This window comes from Cotesia typhae, unplaced genomic scaffold, assembly GCF_013202065.1.
Source record: "Cotesia typhae breed Kobodo isofemale line unplaced genomic scaffold, CoteBio_Ctyphae scaffold_152, whole genome shotgun sequence".
NCBI lineage: Eukaryota > Metazoa > Arthropoda > Insecta > Hymenoptera > Braconidae > Cotesia > Cotesia typhae.
In genome coordinates, this window is record NW_027423776.1 from 7,195,699 (window position 1) to 7,210,550 (window position 14,852).

The following is a 14,852-nucleotide window of genomic DNA, read 5'->3' on the forward strand; positions in this document are numbered from 1 at the left end:
ACATAATTCAAGAATCAGACTGAAGGATATATTTTTGTAGGACTATCCCAAAAGAGATTCTGCTCTTTAAGATGACTCCCAAGTTCTTTAAAGATTGAAAACCGTGAAATTTCAGATTTTTGTATTATCATTTTCCCTTGAGATTTTTTTCTAGAGTTTATTTTTTTATTTTCTACTTTTAAGAGAATGTATATGAAAAATGCAGACCTATCCCTAGAGAGATTGCCCTTTAGGACTACCCTCAAGCCCTTCAAAAATTGACAAATCATTTTTCAAGGAAATGTATCCAGATCCAGATCTTCAAAGTTAAAAAAATCCTTAAATTCAAAGTTTTTGCATTTTTTTCTCCATCGAATCTTTACCCATGAAAAAAAATTTTTGATACCACCAAATATTGCCTAATATGATCATGGATACCCATACATAATTTTTCAGCCAAACATAGTATTGGAATTTTCCAACAGGTGGCGTTTGTTCGCCAAATCTTCTCGCGAGTAAAGAGTTAATTTTAAGGAATTAGATTGTAAAATAAAAAAAATTGTTTTAGACTCTTGAGGAGTTTATCTAAATTCGGCTTTTTAGTTTAATTAACTTCGAGACTAATTTTGGTCTATATATGGTGATGGTTTACGAATTTATTTGTATAAAAAATAAATAATTGAAAAGTTTTAATAAATTATTTGTTTTCTCTCTTAAATCCAGCCTGATAAGACCATAGGTAGAAATTTTTTGATGGGTAGACAATTTATATCAAATATGTAATCCTGAAAAGCTCAAAACTTATCAATACGAATTTTGAAATTACTATAATATCAGAACGATTATTGTTACGGTGATTATTGATTATAACTATTGCTACGATTATTAATTAATAATAATATTTACCAATCAGTAAAAGTGTACCGATCGTGATGCGATTATGCAAATGTTTCTAATCCAGACCTCATGCGCAATAATAGAGAATCCACATGAGAGTTTAGGTGTGACGGTTTTGTGATGTTGGTTTACATAAACGGTGCTATTCCCGCGTTCGAATTTCCATTGTTACAATATTTGTGTGTGAGAACGTATTCCCCGTCGGAATATTTAATTTTAATTGTCGTATGCTAATACTATTTAAATGTTTAAATAAAATATCAATCTCACTTCAATTAAGTTCAATCAATGGTACAACAACGATAGGATAGTATTATTTTGTTTTATTAAATTGTTTCATTGAATATTCGTTGATAAAAATAAAAACAAGTTTTATTTTAATTTATAAATTTTACAACTATTTTTAATCATCGTGTAGCAATAAGATAAAATAAAAAATTCGAGTCAGTATAAGAAAGTGATATTCGCAGTAAGTGGATAACAAAATCGTTAGATGTAATCTTTGGGTATAAATAAAAAGACATAATATAAGAAATTACTTATCCTTGTTGTTACACCTTTGGTGGTTAGATTCACTACCGGCGTTGTACTGTCGACATTTTCAGGCTATAAAAGTACGACGAATGGAGACAAAAAGAACCCAAGAAAGAGATTAAGTTCACAAATAGCTGGGAAAAATGTATCGCCATTTATATTCTGTAGTATTTTTTTTTTCGTTTTTCCATCGAATTTAATCCACCGTTTATGGAATTTTTTTTTTTTTATTTTTTTGATAAATAAATCACTATAAAAAAATTCTACGTCTAGATGAAATTAAAAAAATTTAACAGTGCAATTTTTTAAAAATAGTTTTTAACTTTTAATTTGTATCTTAAGTTTATATAAAATATCAGGAATTTTGGCCGTAATCGTAATTACTGAGCGATCTATTATCTATTATTGATCACTCAGTGATCATTAACTAATCACTCGTAGGTCATTAATTGATGGTTGAGTGATTATTAATTGATCATTAAGTGATCATTAATTTACTAAATGATTATTAATTTATGGCGTGATGATCAATGATTAATCACCGTATGATCTCTTAGCTATAAAATGATCATTGCATAATTTCTTACAAAATCACTATCAGACAATTTTATAATTTTAATGTTAATTCTATTTCTAGATGGTGGTTTGATGATTAATCATAGTAGAATTTAATTTGCAATTAGCTAGAGAGCTTAGTTGCCAAGCATCAAGATATTAAGATGTTACAACCGAAAATTTATCAATAGAGGCCACAAAAATAATTATTTATCATACTTTATCAGTAAATTATTTTCCTCGATAATTTTGTCGGCAAACTATTCAGTTAGTGCAGAGAGTAGTCGTCCATGTTTACATGTCATACCTCCGACTCTATTCTCATTCAAAGTTTGTGCCCAACAAGAATAAGAACGAGATGTCATCATGTGTCGTCTTCCTCGAGTTACCGCAGCCGTACTCTTGGTCTTAGAACTACCAGAGGGTAGACGAGTAAATATCTTTTGAAACGGTAAACGAAATTGAATAAACATTTTGCGACGACTATGGTGCTGCTTCTTCCTCCTCTTTTGTACGTCTAAATATACATATACATAGACCAGCGTGCGAATAGTCGCTGAGCCTGAACTTGGTTTCGCGAGCTACAAAATCGTCGACCGGAAAAATTGCTTTTTATCCTTCCGCTTTTTTCTCGTTTTACGGCACCATTCTTAACCTACAAAACGACGGCGACTCGAGGCTTTTCAACTTTACCCTTCCGTATTCTGGCATACAATGAGTACATGTGTATATTTTTATTCTACATTTATATGAAAACGTCAGATCTATATATATTCGATTTTTATTTGACAATATTGTAAGATATTTTTAATCTAAAAATATTTATTTCATGATCTATATAACATCGAAAAAAGATCACGAAATTTAAAACAAAAATGGCTTTATCAAAAAATCATTTTAATTTTATATGAAAATTTTTTTTCCCAACATTCATGTCACAATCTTGAACTTCTTTAAAAAAAAAATATAGATGTGTATTCTACTAAAAAAAAAATTTATAAAATTTGACGCCTGATTATTTTTATAAAAAAATTGTATGATAAAACCATGATAACGGTAATTTTGTTTTATGACATGAATTTGAGAATTAAATTAAATTTTTTTTGACTGATAATATTTTGACCAATGAAACTACTCCTTCATAATTTTTAAAATAAAAACTGAATTATTTCTAGCCAAAGAATTTGTCCTAGTTGAAGAAATTCGATTTTATCGACTGATAATAAATTAGCAATTATCTAGCAAAGATACAAAGGTCATCTAAGACTCTAAAAACCAAGAGAGTAATTTCCGTTGTTGTTAAAAAATTCTTATTCCATCAAAAAGTTTTCTATTTACAAAAACAATATTTTGAAGTCGATCACAAGGATGTAAAGGGCGTGAAAAATATCTTAACAGCCTGGAGATATTTTATAGAAGTACTAAAGTGAGCCCGGATTTCCGTGTCTGACGTGTATCATGCTTCATGGATATCGTTTTCAATGCCTTTGAGATGTCGATTTAAATATCGTTTGAATGCGATTTTATCTTCCGCCAGATCCATATATATTTATATACACATCGTAGATTCTCTGGTAAAACCCCGGAGCGATTTAGTTTCAGATTTTTAAGATACTTGTACGTCTTTGTTTGGCGACACTCTAAATAAAACGCCGAAAAAATAAAATTTAAAATGTCTTAAATTTCTTATACTTTGCTACTTACATCTTTAGATTGAAACATTTTATTTGATATCGTCTAATGTGTCGTCTAGTTTAGTTTGTACTCAACTTTGTTTTTATTATTCTACTTTTTGGATCAATATTCATCTACATTTGTTTGTTAGTTGGCGAAAATTATCTTTTCGCATCACGTCGTTTTCAACTGTAAGTTTTACAGTCCGACTACCGTACGAAAAAGAGACAACGATGGCTTGATATCAAGTAATAAAATAGTTAGTATTGAGTGAACCGTTAAATTCAAAGCCTCGGTTACACGGTATGTTTCTTTCTCACTCTAATAGTACGAAACATAGAACACAAGAGCACTTACGTAAGGAGAAATCGTAAGTAGTAAAAGTAAAGTTGTGTCAGCCGAAAATTACTTCCGATAATGGTCTATACTTTATACTTGGTGATAACTTTTCGCATAATCGTTGAAATTATTGAGTTTAGTTTGATTAGATCCTTGCCAACAATTTGAATAAGGTTTTTATAGTCGATTTTATAATTATAATGATAAAAGTGCACTATACATTCGTTGAAATTGTCCTCATTTTAGTCAATTGAGCTATAAGCAGTTTCTAAATTATTTTTAAGTCGGTCTATAAATTTCTCGACTTTTTTTAAATATCCATTTTTTTTTAAAACTATGTAATAAAAAATTATATAGCTTTTTTCTTGCTAAAAAGAACAATTCTCATTATTTCAACTAATTAAATTTTTATTTTATCTATTTTCAGCTATCACCTTCAACGTCATAAAATTCCATCAAAACTTCTCGGCAAAACTAAAGAAATCTCGCCAGCAAAAAGTCATATAAACAAATAACTCAATTAAAATAATACCAGTAAAAGACAAACATTACTGAAAAAACATAATAAAATAATTAATGAATTGAATTTCATTGTTCTGTCTCGTCTCAATTCTCCTTGCACAGAACAAACTTAAAAAACCAACAAACAAAGATCAGCAAACAACCAAGGAAAAAAAAATGTCTCACCACACACAATTGTCTACCGAGCTACGTTGAATTTGCTTAAGTTTCTCCCGAGTGAACAGAATGAACCTCCACCTCCCCAGTAGCTTCAGCTATGGCCTCAATGACTCCGTGGCGAGCACCTTCTTGCCGACTTCTCTAACTTCCACACCAGCCGGCACAGAAGCTCGCCTCGGTTTTTCAACACAAGGCTAACCAGGATACGAAATATTCATTACGGCATCGGTGTAACTGGAAGCCTTTAGTGCTTCGAACAATAAAGAATTGTCCAATTGTTTTTCTTCTTCTTCTTCTATACGTTTGTCTGCGTCCGAGTAATTAAGACAAAATTTCATGAAGAATAATGATAATGCGGACGGAGAATTATAAATAAAATAGTGATAATTAAATTTAAATTTATTTTATTTTATTTTAAAAAGAAACAACAATAATAATTTAATACAGAGCATTATCGTTGGTTACAAACCGCAAAACGTCATCAGTCTACGTCCAACAGTATAAACGATTCGCACGCGTTAAAGCGGAATGAATTATTCACGGTGGATCGGGACGACCGGGCGTCCGTTGAGGGTGTCCGTCCGGTGACAAAGTATCACGATTTACGTTTAATCGCGATTTACAAGTCGTACTACACACAAACTCTGCACTATCACATTTATAGTTAGGTTATAATCATTTAATTGTAACACAAACATCAAAATTTATCCCAAACCTCAAATTTTGCCTCACTTTGTCGTGGAAAGATATATCGAGATAAAAATAACCTATAAGGTTGCTTTATCGAACAGAAAAACAATCGGACAATCTAATAGAATAAAATAGATTAGATTAAACAAGATTAAATTGAGGACAATGTGAATTGAAGTGTGTAAGAGAGAGTGACTCGGCCAATGGAAAGTGTAAATATGGAAGTGTCCTGTGGAGGTAGAACAAATGGACGGGTCGAATGTTCGTTGATGTTGGGCGACAAACACTAGACGGAGGAAGCCCTAAGGAGAAGAATGGAGAAGGATCGACACTACAGAGCTTACGAGGGCTTAAAAGCCACTAACAACGGCAATACGTCCTCCTTAAAGCAGAACATAGACTCCTCAAAACCCCGTCCTGATCAAATCAGGTGTCTTTGCTTCGGCGGAGTGCCCGATAAGGCCAGTCATCACTCCTTTCTTAAGGGGTTCATCATAAATGTCGGAATTTGTGCGATTCTCGTTGGCTACACGGTTCTAGGAAGCTTCATTTTCCTCGCCATTGAAGGCGGCACTGACGGCGGCCTACAACAGAGGACGCTAGCTACCATTGCTAGTAGCAATCAGCCTCAGCGGTGGAACTCCACTGTTTGGTTAAATGAGGTTAGTAGATGATAGATTAAAATTTTTTTTATTTTTCCCTTTCATAGAAAAAATATATATGAAAACGTTTATGCAAATAATTATTTTGAAATTCAGAGGATAAAAAAAATTTTTTTTGTGCACTATATATACAAATACATATAAAAACGTATGAGCAAAGATATTAAAAATTTATATGTCCCATAAATCTAAATTGTATTTTCTTTTAACGAAAATGTATGTGAACAATTCTTTATATGCTTGCCCATGTTTTCGTTTATGTTGGTTATATCTTCGTAGAAAAAGTTTGAGACTTTTTAGACAAGGGAAACTTTGTGGGTTGTATGTTTTGAGGACTACAAAGGATGACTGATTTAAAAATGATTTGCTTGAAAAATAAGATTGAATTTAGGATTATTGTCGATTCATTTTAAATAAAAATAGCCTCTTTAAAATTTTTGAAATTTTTTTTTTAAATAAAATTTTTTTCAACCAAGTTTTGACCAAACTACACATTTCTTTATTTTTATTACTTTTAAAAAGAATTAAAAAATTTTTGAAAATGATCAAGAAACTTGTTGATTACAACCATGATTTTTTTCACATAAAAAATATTGTAACATTTTCCGTGAATGTACAGTGGTATTTTAAAATGTCTACTTTTTAATAAATCAAACAAAATTATTCTGCGTATTAAAGCAGCAGTATACTTCAATTATCTTCTCTAAAATAACAAAAAAAAAAAAAAAAAGGAAAATAAAGTTCAAAAGAGTTTTTGAATTTCACGATAGCTTTTATTATTCTTTTTTTATTTTTATAACTCGATACCAGGCCGCAAAAAAAATGTTGAAATAGCATGCGGATAACATAATCCCCATGCATATTTTTACTTTCTAATAGTATTTAATTATGTAGCAGTCGGTAGCTATAACGTATATCGATTAATTTATGATAGATATTACGGTCTAACTGGCAATTATTTTGCGGATAAATAAATTGATGCTATTAAAACACCAGGTTACGATGTAGCGCCACAAAATCTCATTGAGGCACGATGACTATTAGAATATTTCGTCCTTTCGCCTTCCTCTCTAACACTACTACCGCTCATCCTCATCCTCATCCTCATTCTGCAAGCCTGCTATCGTTACGACCACTAACTATTTCAATATTTTCACACCACAATATATACTCATTTTTTCTATTAGTACTTTAGGTATCTAATTAACTTAACTGCCCTGTAGTAAGGATCAAATTACTATAAACTATAGTTACTAATTTTTTTTAATTAACAAACATGACATCGTAAGAAATTTGGAGTGAATGGAAAGTAAAGAAATGAAAAATTTTCTTTTTTTTTTGTCAGCGAAGTGATGTTGCCAAAATTTTTAAGGTAATAAAATTTCATTTCGCTGACAAAAAATTTATAAAAAAATAAAACAAATAGCATCTATTTTTTTTTATTTCTAATCGAACCGATTTTTCAACAAAATTTAAGTTTTAAAAGTTCTAAATTTCATTAATTACAATCATTAATTATTCATACCTGCGGTGCAAATAAAAATCATAAAATAATAAAAGATAAAAAGTTTACAATCTCTGATGTAAAAATGAAAAATGTTGCTAATTAATTAGATTAACTTTTACCCGCAGCTTTTTGATTTATTAAAGTTTTTTTATTTATCTCTAAGACGTTGGAAAATAAACAAATAGTTTGAAACAAAGGAAGAATAATAACAAAAAAAGAGGAACCTAAATCGTAATTTATTAGTTTTCGAGCCGTTTGCTACGTTAGTTCTTATCGCAAATTGCGATAACCCTCCCGCCTGTCGTCGTCTCTCTACCAATTTCAAAGTTTCCACGAGAAGAAGCTTTACAACGAATTGGTCCGGCGCAATTCGAGCAATTATTTTCACTTATCAATTACACTACATCCTGGATATTAGTACACTTCCCTATTTTTTTTAGTTATGATGTCTTTACTTTAATAAATACTAAACTTCATTAAAAATAAAAACTATAATTCTAATTTTTAACAAGGACAAAGTAACAACTGTAACAATTATTGTCTGCAGGTCTTTCGGGATACACGTAATCAAACAGTGGAGAACATTTGGCAAATAACAGTACGTTTAAATATTCTGTACCAAGAGAATTGGACACGTTTGGCCGAACAAGAGATAATACATTTTCAAGAAAAACTCGTTAAGAAAATACACGATGAAATGTTGGCTAATCACGCGGGAACCTTCACTGGAGCGACGGTAAACAACGACGGACCAATCGAGCGAAAAGTACTCGACTATGAGTGGAATTTCGCCAAAGCATTCTTGTACTCATTAACTGTGCTTACTACAATCGGTAAGTTTTTAACTTTCAAATTTTTAACAACTTTTCTTACAATTTAACATTATTAAATTTTGAAAAGTTAATCGTTAAAAACTATTAGTCTATGTATTTTGAGCTTATGGATGAACTTTTATTCAAACACAGTTACTCAAACGGAACGGAAAATAATTGCTATTTTAATGATGCTTTGTTGAACTGTTTCTTATTTTTTTTTTTTTTTTTTTTATTTTATTTTGTTCGTATCTTCCCTTATTTTTAATTTATCATTATTATGATTTCAAATCATAAAAGCCTGTCTACAGAGCACTTAAACTTTGAATTTCAACATAACTAACGAGAAATAAACTAAAGAACTTCAATCGTCTGTAATTAGTACACAGAAAAAAAAATAACGGTTCAAGTAAATATTTAACCACAAAATTTCAGTCTTGTTCCAGAATATTTACATCTCTTGATTAAAGAAATCGTTACACTTGAATGAATAAATTACAAATAATTCTTGGATGGAATTCAAAAAATTTTCATCCAAGAATTTAATTTTTCGACCGAGTTTTTTTACTGTTTTCAAACAAGATACATTGTAGATTAAAATTCTTTTATGAATACAATTTTTCTGTAATGAGATCAGGATTATTTTATTAATCTTGCCAGCTTTACATACGTCAAGAATTTTTGTCTTGAGCCAAGTTAACATTTCTTCCCGGGCAGCTTCTCTTTAAAAACTCTCATATTTTTGTTGGTAAACTTCTCAAACACCCCTGAATATTTAAAATCACAATAATTATGAACCGGTTAATTAAATATTGTTAACTTACTAGCCTAATATTGAAGTTCAGTGAAGTCAAGAACTCAGAAGTGAGCATATATGAGCACGCAGTCGTGGAGAACCGAACTCTTGAAATGTCATAGAAACAAGACGTAATTCAGTGGTTAGTAGTTTGTTTGTGAATATCTGAGAAGTGTTCGTAAGAAAACGAGGAAGTTAACAAGGTGCACAGTGTCAAATTCCTACATCAGGAAATCTTAGCCATTCATAGTAGTAAGAGTTGAGTTTGGTTAGAAACTGTTGGTGAAGCACAACCAGTAAGAGCATAACCAAGTAAGGTCAAATCAGAGACATTAAGAGACTAGGATAGCAGTTGAAATAGCGCTGCAAGAGTTGATGATGGTAAGAGCTGGAGGAATGAGACCGGAGCACCAGCAGTTGCATTTAACTTGGCAAATAGCAACAGTACAGTCGGCTCAAACACTCTGTTACCCGACACTGAACATGAAACAGTAAACTCTCCAGGTTGTGGCTCCAAGAGAGATTTTACGAATAGTTTAACTCTCTAATATTTATCGTCTTTAATTATCTGTACTAATACTATCACACGGTTTTATGTTTTGCTGAGTCTCATTATCTGATTTTTATTATTATTATTATTCTACACATTTTTTTATTTCGCAATTATTTACTTGGTCACGGGAAGAGATTGCGTATAAATGTTTGTTTTATTAATAAGATTATTTATACTTCTTTGAATTGATAGTGTCTCATCTTCCTCAAAGATGGCGTTAATCAACTGATTTGATGACGTCACTTGAGTTGGAAAAATTATATTTATATCAAAGACTACCCGAAAAATCAATTGTTTTAATTTTTTTTCCTTCAATTTGACTGAATAATTTTCATTAATCTTAAAAAATAAAAAAATAATTAGTAATAATTTATTTATTAAAAAATTAAAAAATTTCTATAGAAAAGTTAATTTCAGTAACATTAAAGTAATTGATTTTATTTAATTAAATGAAATAATATTATTAATTTAATATTTTTATTTTTTCAACGAAACGAAAAACTAAAATAATTTTTATTAAAATTTTGTTCAATTTTTTAAGTAAATTTTTTTGTAAAAATTACAATTAACATTTACAAACTTAAATTTAAAATAAATTGTTTCAAGTATTTGTTACTAATTTGGCATAAAAAATTTGGACTTTAAGTTGGAGTGCAAATTCACTCCCAATTTTTTACAGTCTCAGTGTTGATTAATCTTCTTATTATATAACCGCCTAATTAACCTAATTCAGAAGAATTACCGAACAAACGACATAATCAACACGTGGGGCTTTTAACAAGTGAAAAAAAAAAAAAAAAAAAAAAAAACGGAAACGATGCCTAGAAATTTGTTCCCTCTGGAGAGAAAAATGTCGAAGAAAAAACTAATTCAGACATTAAAGTTTTGATGAGATGACTGCTGAGAATTGATGTCAAATGAGAGGCGGCGAGGAACAAATTAATCCATTTCTAGGCGGCTTCCATCATCCGGTTTTCCCCTATTACCGGCAGCCAGCTCCCTCTCGTTTTTTTTACACCACGTCGAGCTACTCATCCCCCGATTTCGACTTTTTTCCGGTTCTCTTTTTTCAACCATTCGTATCGACGTGTTTTCCACTTCTCTATCAAAGACCTCTGATCTCTGATTTTATTTTTTTCGCCGCTCCCTCTATTCTAGACTATATATTACTATTACTAAACTACTCTCATTTCTTTTTTACTGCGACAGTTAATTACGGAAAGTATTGCAGCACTTTTTTATCGACTCATCCGAGTACGAAAATATTGCTCCACCGAATACTTGACTTATACTCATACTCGTTCGTATTTTAAATAAAACGGCTTATATCGTTTAACTCAGAGAGTTTTTTATCCTCAACAATGTACAATACTGCGCTGGAATTTTTCATTTGTCTATAAAGTATTAAAAATGAAAAATAAAATATCCAATAAAATTTCCATAAATATTATAATTTCTATCACGGATTTATTTTCCTGTAATTTTAAATTGCTTATCATTTCTGTTAATTACTAGTAACTAACAGAGTTTTACCATTATTGTTATAAGTTATAAGTAGAAGCTTTTAAAAGCTTCCGGAGAATTTAACTAAAAGTACTATGCGCCCTGCAATAATTCGCAAAAAGTTAAAAAAAATTTTTTTTTGAAATAAAATCAATTTTCAAAGTAGAAAAATTAATCAAAATAGGATTACAATCAAAGTTTCGAATGCAAACTTTTTTTACACAGAAAAAGTTTGGAAAAAGGTCATCTGTGAAATTACCTGATATATTTTTAAAATTTACCTTAATCTTATTTTTATTTCTTTGAACTTAAAAATTGTTTCAGAATAAAAAATTTTTTATCATTTTGGACCGCGACATCTTTTGATCAATTCGGTCACAAAAAGTGACTACAAAAAGAATTTTGAACAAAACTACCTTAAAAAAATTTTACAATTTCTAAAAAACCGGCAATTTAGTAATTCAGCTCCAACAACTCACCGCGACATTTTCACCTCGCCCTTGATTAAAATAACATCCAAAAATCCAAAAAGCATATATTACATAATATATGTGTTGCTTACTGAAAAAATTTGCTCGTACAGAAGGGAGAAGCGAGGACAGGTCACTCACTTTTTCTCCTTACATGTACAGTCTCTAGCTGCACTTTTTCTATCTTTTTTTATTATGTACAGAGCAGCGAGTACCGGTGCTTTGTGTGTCGCCAGTGTTGATTTTTTGTCTCTTTTATGGAGGATAAAATGAAAAATAAAAAAAATGTAAGTCTTTTTATCTTTATCTTCAGTTTATTTTTTAATATTCCTTTTCTTTTATTTTCTCCTCGAGTCTTTTACTCAGCACTCGTCATTAATGCTAGATTCACTCTCACTCACGGTTTATCCTACGGCAGACGGTACATGCAAGTTCGTTCGCCAGGGCATACTCTATATACCTGAGAAGAACAAATGAGACATTCTTTCGGTACTGTTATATGTGTACATTGTTATACACTCGGAGTAACTGATTAATTATTTTTTCATGTCAATTGTTACGATTTTTAATTAAACAGTTTTTGTTAAGAATTAAACATTTTTTTTTTATTAATTCTTAGAAATTTATAAAATTCAAAATATACATCAATCGCCATTGTTAAAAATATTTTATAAATTAAGGTTCTCAAGACAAAAGCTTTGAAAAACTTTGAATCAAATTCTCTGTAAAATAACTTTGTGTTTAGAATCAAGAATATCTTCTTAAATGGAGTAGTTTTTTTTAGAGAATATATAATTTAATATAGACAAGACATGAAATAAAATTAAATACAGCTAATATAGGTAATCAAGGCACTTATTTAATAAAATTATGCGCAAGGAAAAAATTTCCTTTCAGATGTGACAACGCGCTGAATTAAGTAGTATACGCTAAATATCGTCAGCCATAAAAAATTTTACATTTTCTTACAAAGATTTTATTTTAGAGATAAAAATGATGTGTATGATATTTTTTTTTTCCTTTTTCTGTCCTCTAGAGTTTAAATAGCGAATTTATTTAAGTGGTTGTAAAAAAAAGGCCGGACAATTTGAAGTGGCAAAAAATTTAGTCAAAAATATTTAATAATCGTACTTTACTACATGGATTATTCAAATGACCTATATTGCGTACATTTGCATCGAAATTTCAGATTTCAATTAAAGGATTACTTTTTACCGTTATTACTGGAGTTTATTTTTCATATATGAAAATATGGATTATTATTTTTATTTCAATTTTAATAAAGGTTTTGTGAAAACAATCTATGTAACGAAGCGCATCTAGGCAACTGGCCAACCATTCATACGCAATCTAATTTACGTAAGTGCATGAGTACACTTTTGAATTTGCAAATTTTTATTTTGTTTCATAACATTTTTACAAAAATATCTTCAAATTTATCAGATAAGAATAATTAGATAACAACTTTCTTTTTAGAGAGGAAAATAATTAAAATTTATCGCAATAGGATAATTTGGAGAAATAGGAGAAAAAAATAAGTAAAAATGACTGGCAAAAAAAAAACACCGAGAAAGAAAAGTAAGAGAAAGAAAAAAAAAAAAAATAAAGCTAGTCGGGCGAAAAAGTGGCGTCAAAACGACGCCGCGTTCAGAAGCTGCTTCAGGGTGTTTGCGTATCTTACTCCTAATGTTTGTTCTCTTTCAATGAGAAGCTGGGGTTACGGTTCACCAAATTCAAGCTAAAAAAAGATCTAAAAAAAATATGCTCCAGATAATAATAATTTATTTTTCTCTCCAGAATTTTTTTTTCTTTTTAACTCTATAATGAGGTAAATTTTTTTTTTTTTTCAATTAGAAGATTTTTCGCTGATGACATGAATTTTGATATTTTAATTTGATGCAAATTTGATTAAGTGCGATACAGATTTATTGAATAGAATTTTAGAAGAATTTATAGATGTTTGACGTACATAATGAAGCGTAAAAAAAATTTATGGAACATAGAACGTGGAATAGTTGATTTTTTGAAAGCACTCGTAGTTCATTTGCGAAATGTACCGCAACAAACGGTGCATCCTTTACTATTTTTCCTGACCTAGCAATTTATCGTGCTTTTTTATTTGTTCCAGCTCAATGACTCGTTGCATACATTCCGTGTCTCGACTACAGAAAACTTCACCGGTTTTTTTATCATCTTTTTTTTTTTATCTATTCTTTTCTTTTCTGTCCATTATTTAGATAAACATAAAAAAATTTTTTTTTGCAGTTTGACTTGACTTGCACTTATACACTCATCAAGTAAAAATAGAAAAATAAAACTTTTCCCTCGAATTGTTAATTTTACATTAGAAATTAAATTATTCTTATTTTATTTTTTATTATTTAATGGTTTTTTATGGTATAATTAATTTATATTCAATTTTTGACGCGCTCATTTATGGTCTGATGCGGTAGGATTAAGCTTTATTCTCAAATTAAAAAAACTTTTCACACGATAAGAGTTTTATTTTTTATGTAAAAGCAATCGATCGAAGATATTTAAATGATTAATTTTCTTTCCTTAATTTTTTTTTACTGCATGCCAATTTCTCTCGTTACTCGTTCATGTGTAAATTTTGCTCTGAATAAATATCGGATCTTTTTGCCCGTATAGTATAGGTAAAGCATAAATTAGAAATCGATAATCGATACTGCATCCGAGCACTGTAGCAATCTTGAATTAATGGTTCTTTCGTTTCTCACAAATAACTCCATTAGACTTTCGATTTTCTTGATTGATTTTTCTATTTATCGAAGGCACGGCCGTTCTCTTCTGCATATAATAAGAAATTCAATAAAATTGAATCACGGCTGGAGGCAAGTTCAAACGACATTCGAGCATAAAGTCAGGAGAGCATGCGGAAGTTATTGATCATTCAGCTGTTGAATTTCTTGTGTGTAAATTAAGTTAAATTACGGAGAAGTGTACGGAAAAAATTTTATGTAAGAAGACATTTAATTGCATTTCAATTTTCTTAGAGTTTTTTAGATTGAAAAAGTATAAGAATACTTGTATAAAAAAAAAAACTTAGCAAACAATTCTGTCTCAGTGCCTTATTTTGCGAGAAATTGAAAATGTAGAGTGTGTTAGAAAGCGGGGTTTCTAAGTTATTTTGAAAATAAAAGTATCTTCGAGTGTTCGTTTCTTACGTCATAGATGTT

General features: G+C 30.0%; 1 protein-coding gene across 1 annotated transcript in view; it reads left to right on the forward strand.

Annotated features, from left to right (window-relative positions):
• The window catches only part of LOC141536184 (TWiK family of potassium channels protein 7), a 169,687-nt gene that overhangs the window by 115,066 nt on the left and 39,769 nt on the right, over positions 1 to 14,852 (forward strand). The window contains exons 4-5 of the mRNA XM_074256519.1: positions 4,406 to 6,011; positions 8,066 to 8,351. Of these exons, the coding sequence (XP_074112620.1) occupies positions 5,664 to 6,011; positions 8,066 to 8,351 (634 nt within the window). The 5' untranslated portion in view covers positions 4,406 to 5,663. The remainder of the gene's footprint in view (positions 1 to 4,405; positions 6,012 to 8,065; positions 8,352 to 14,852) is intronic.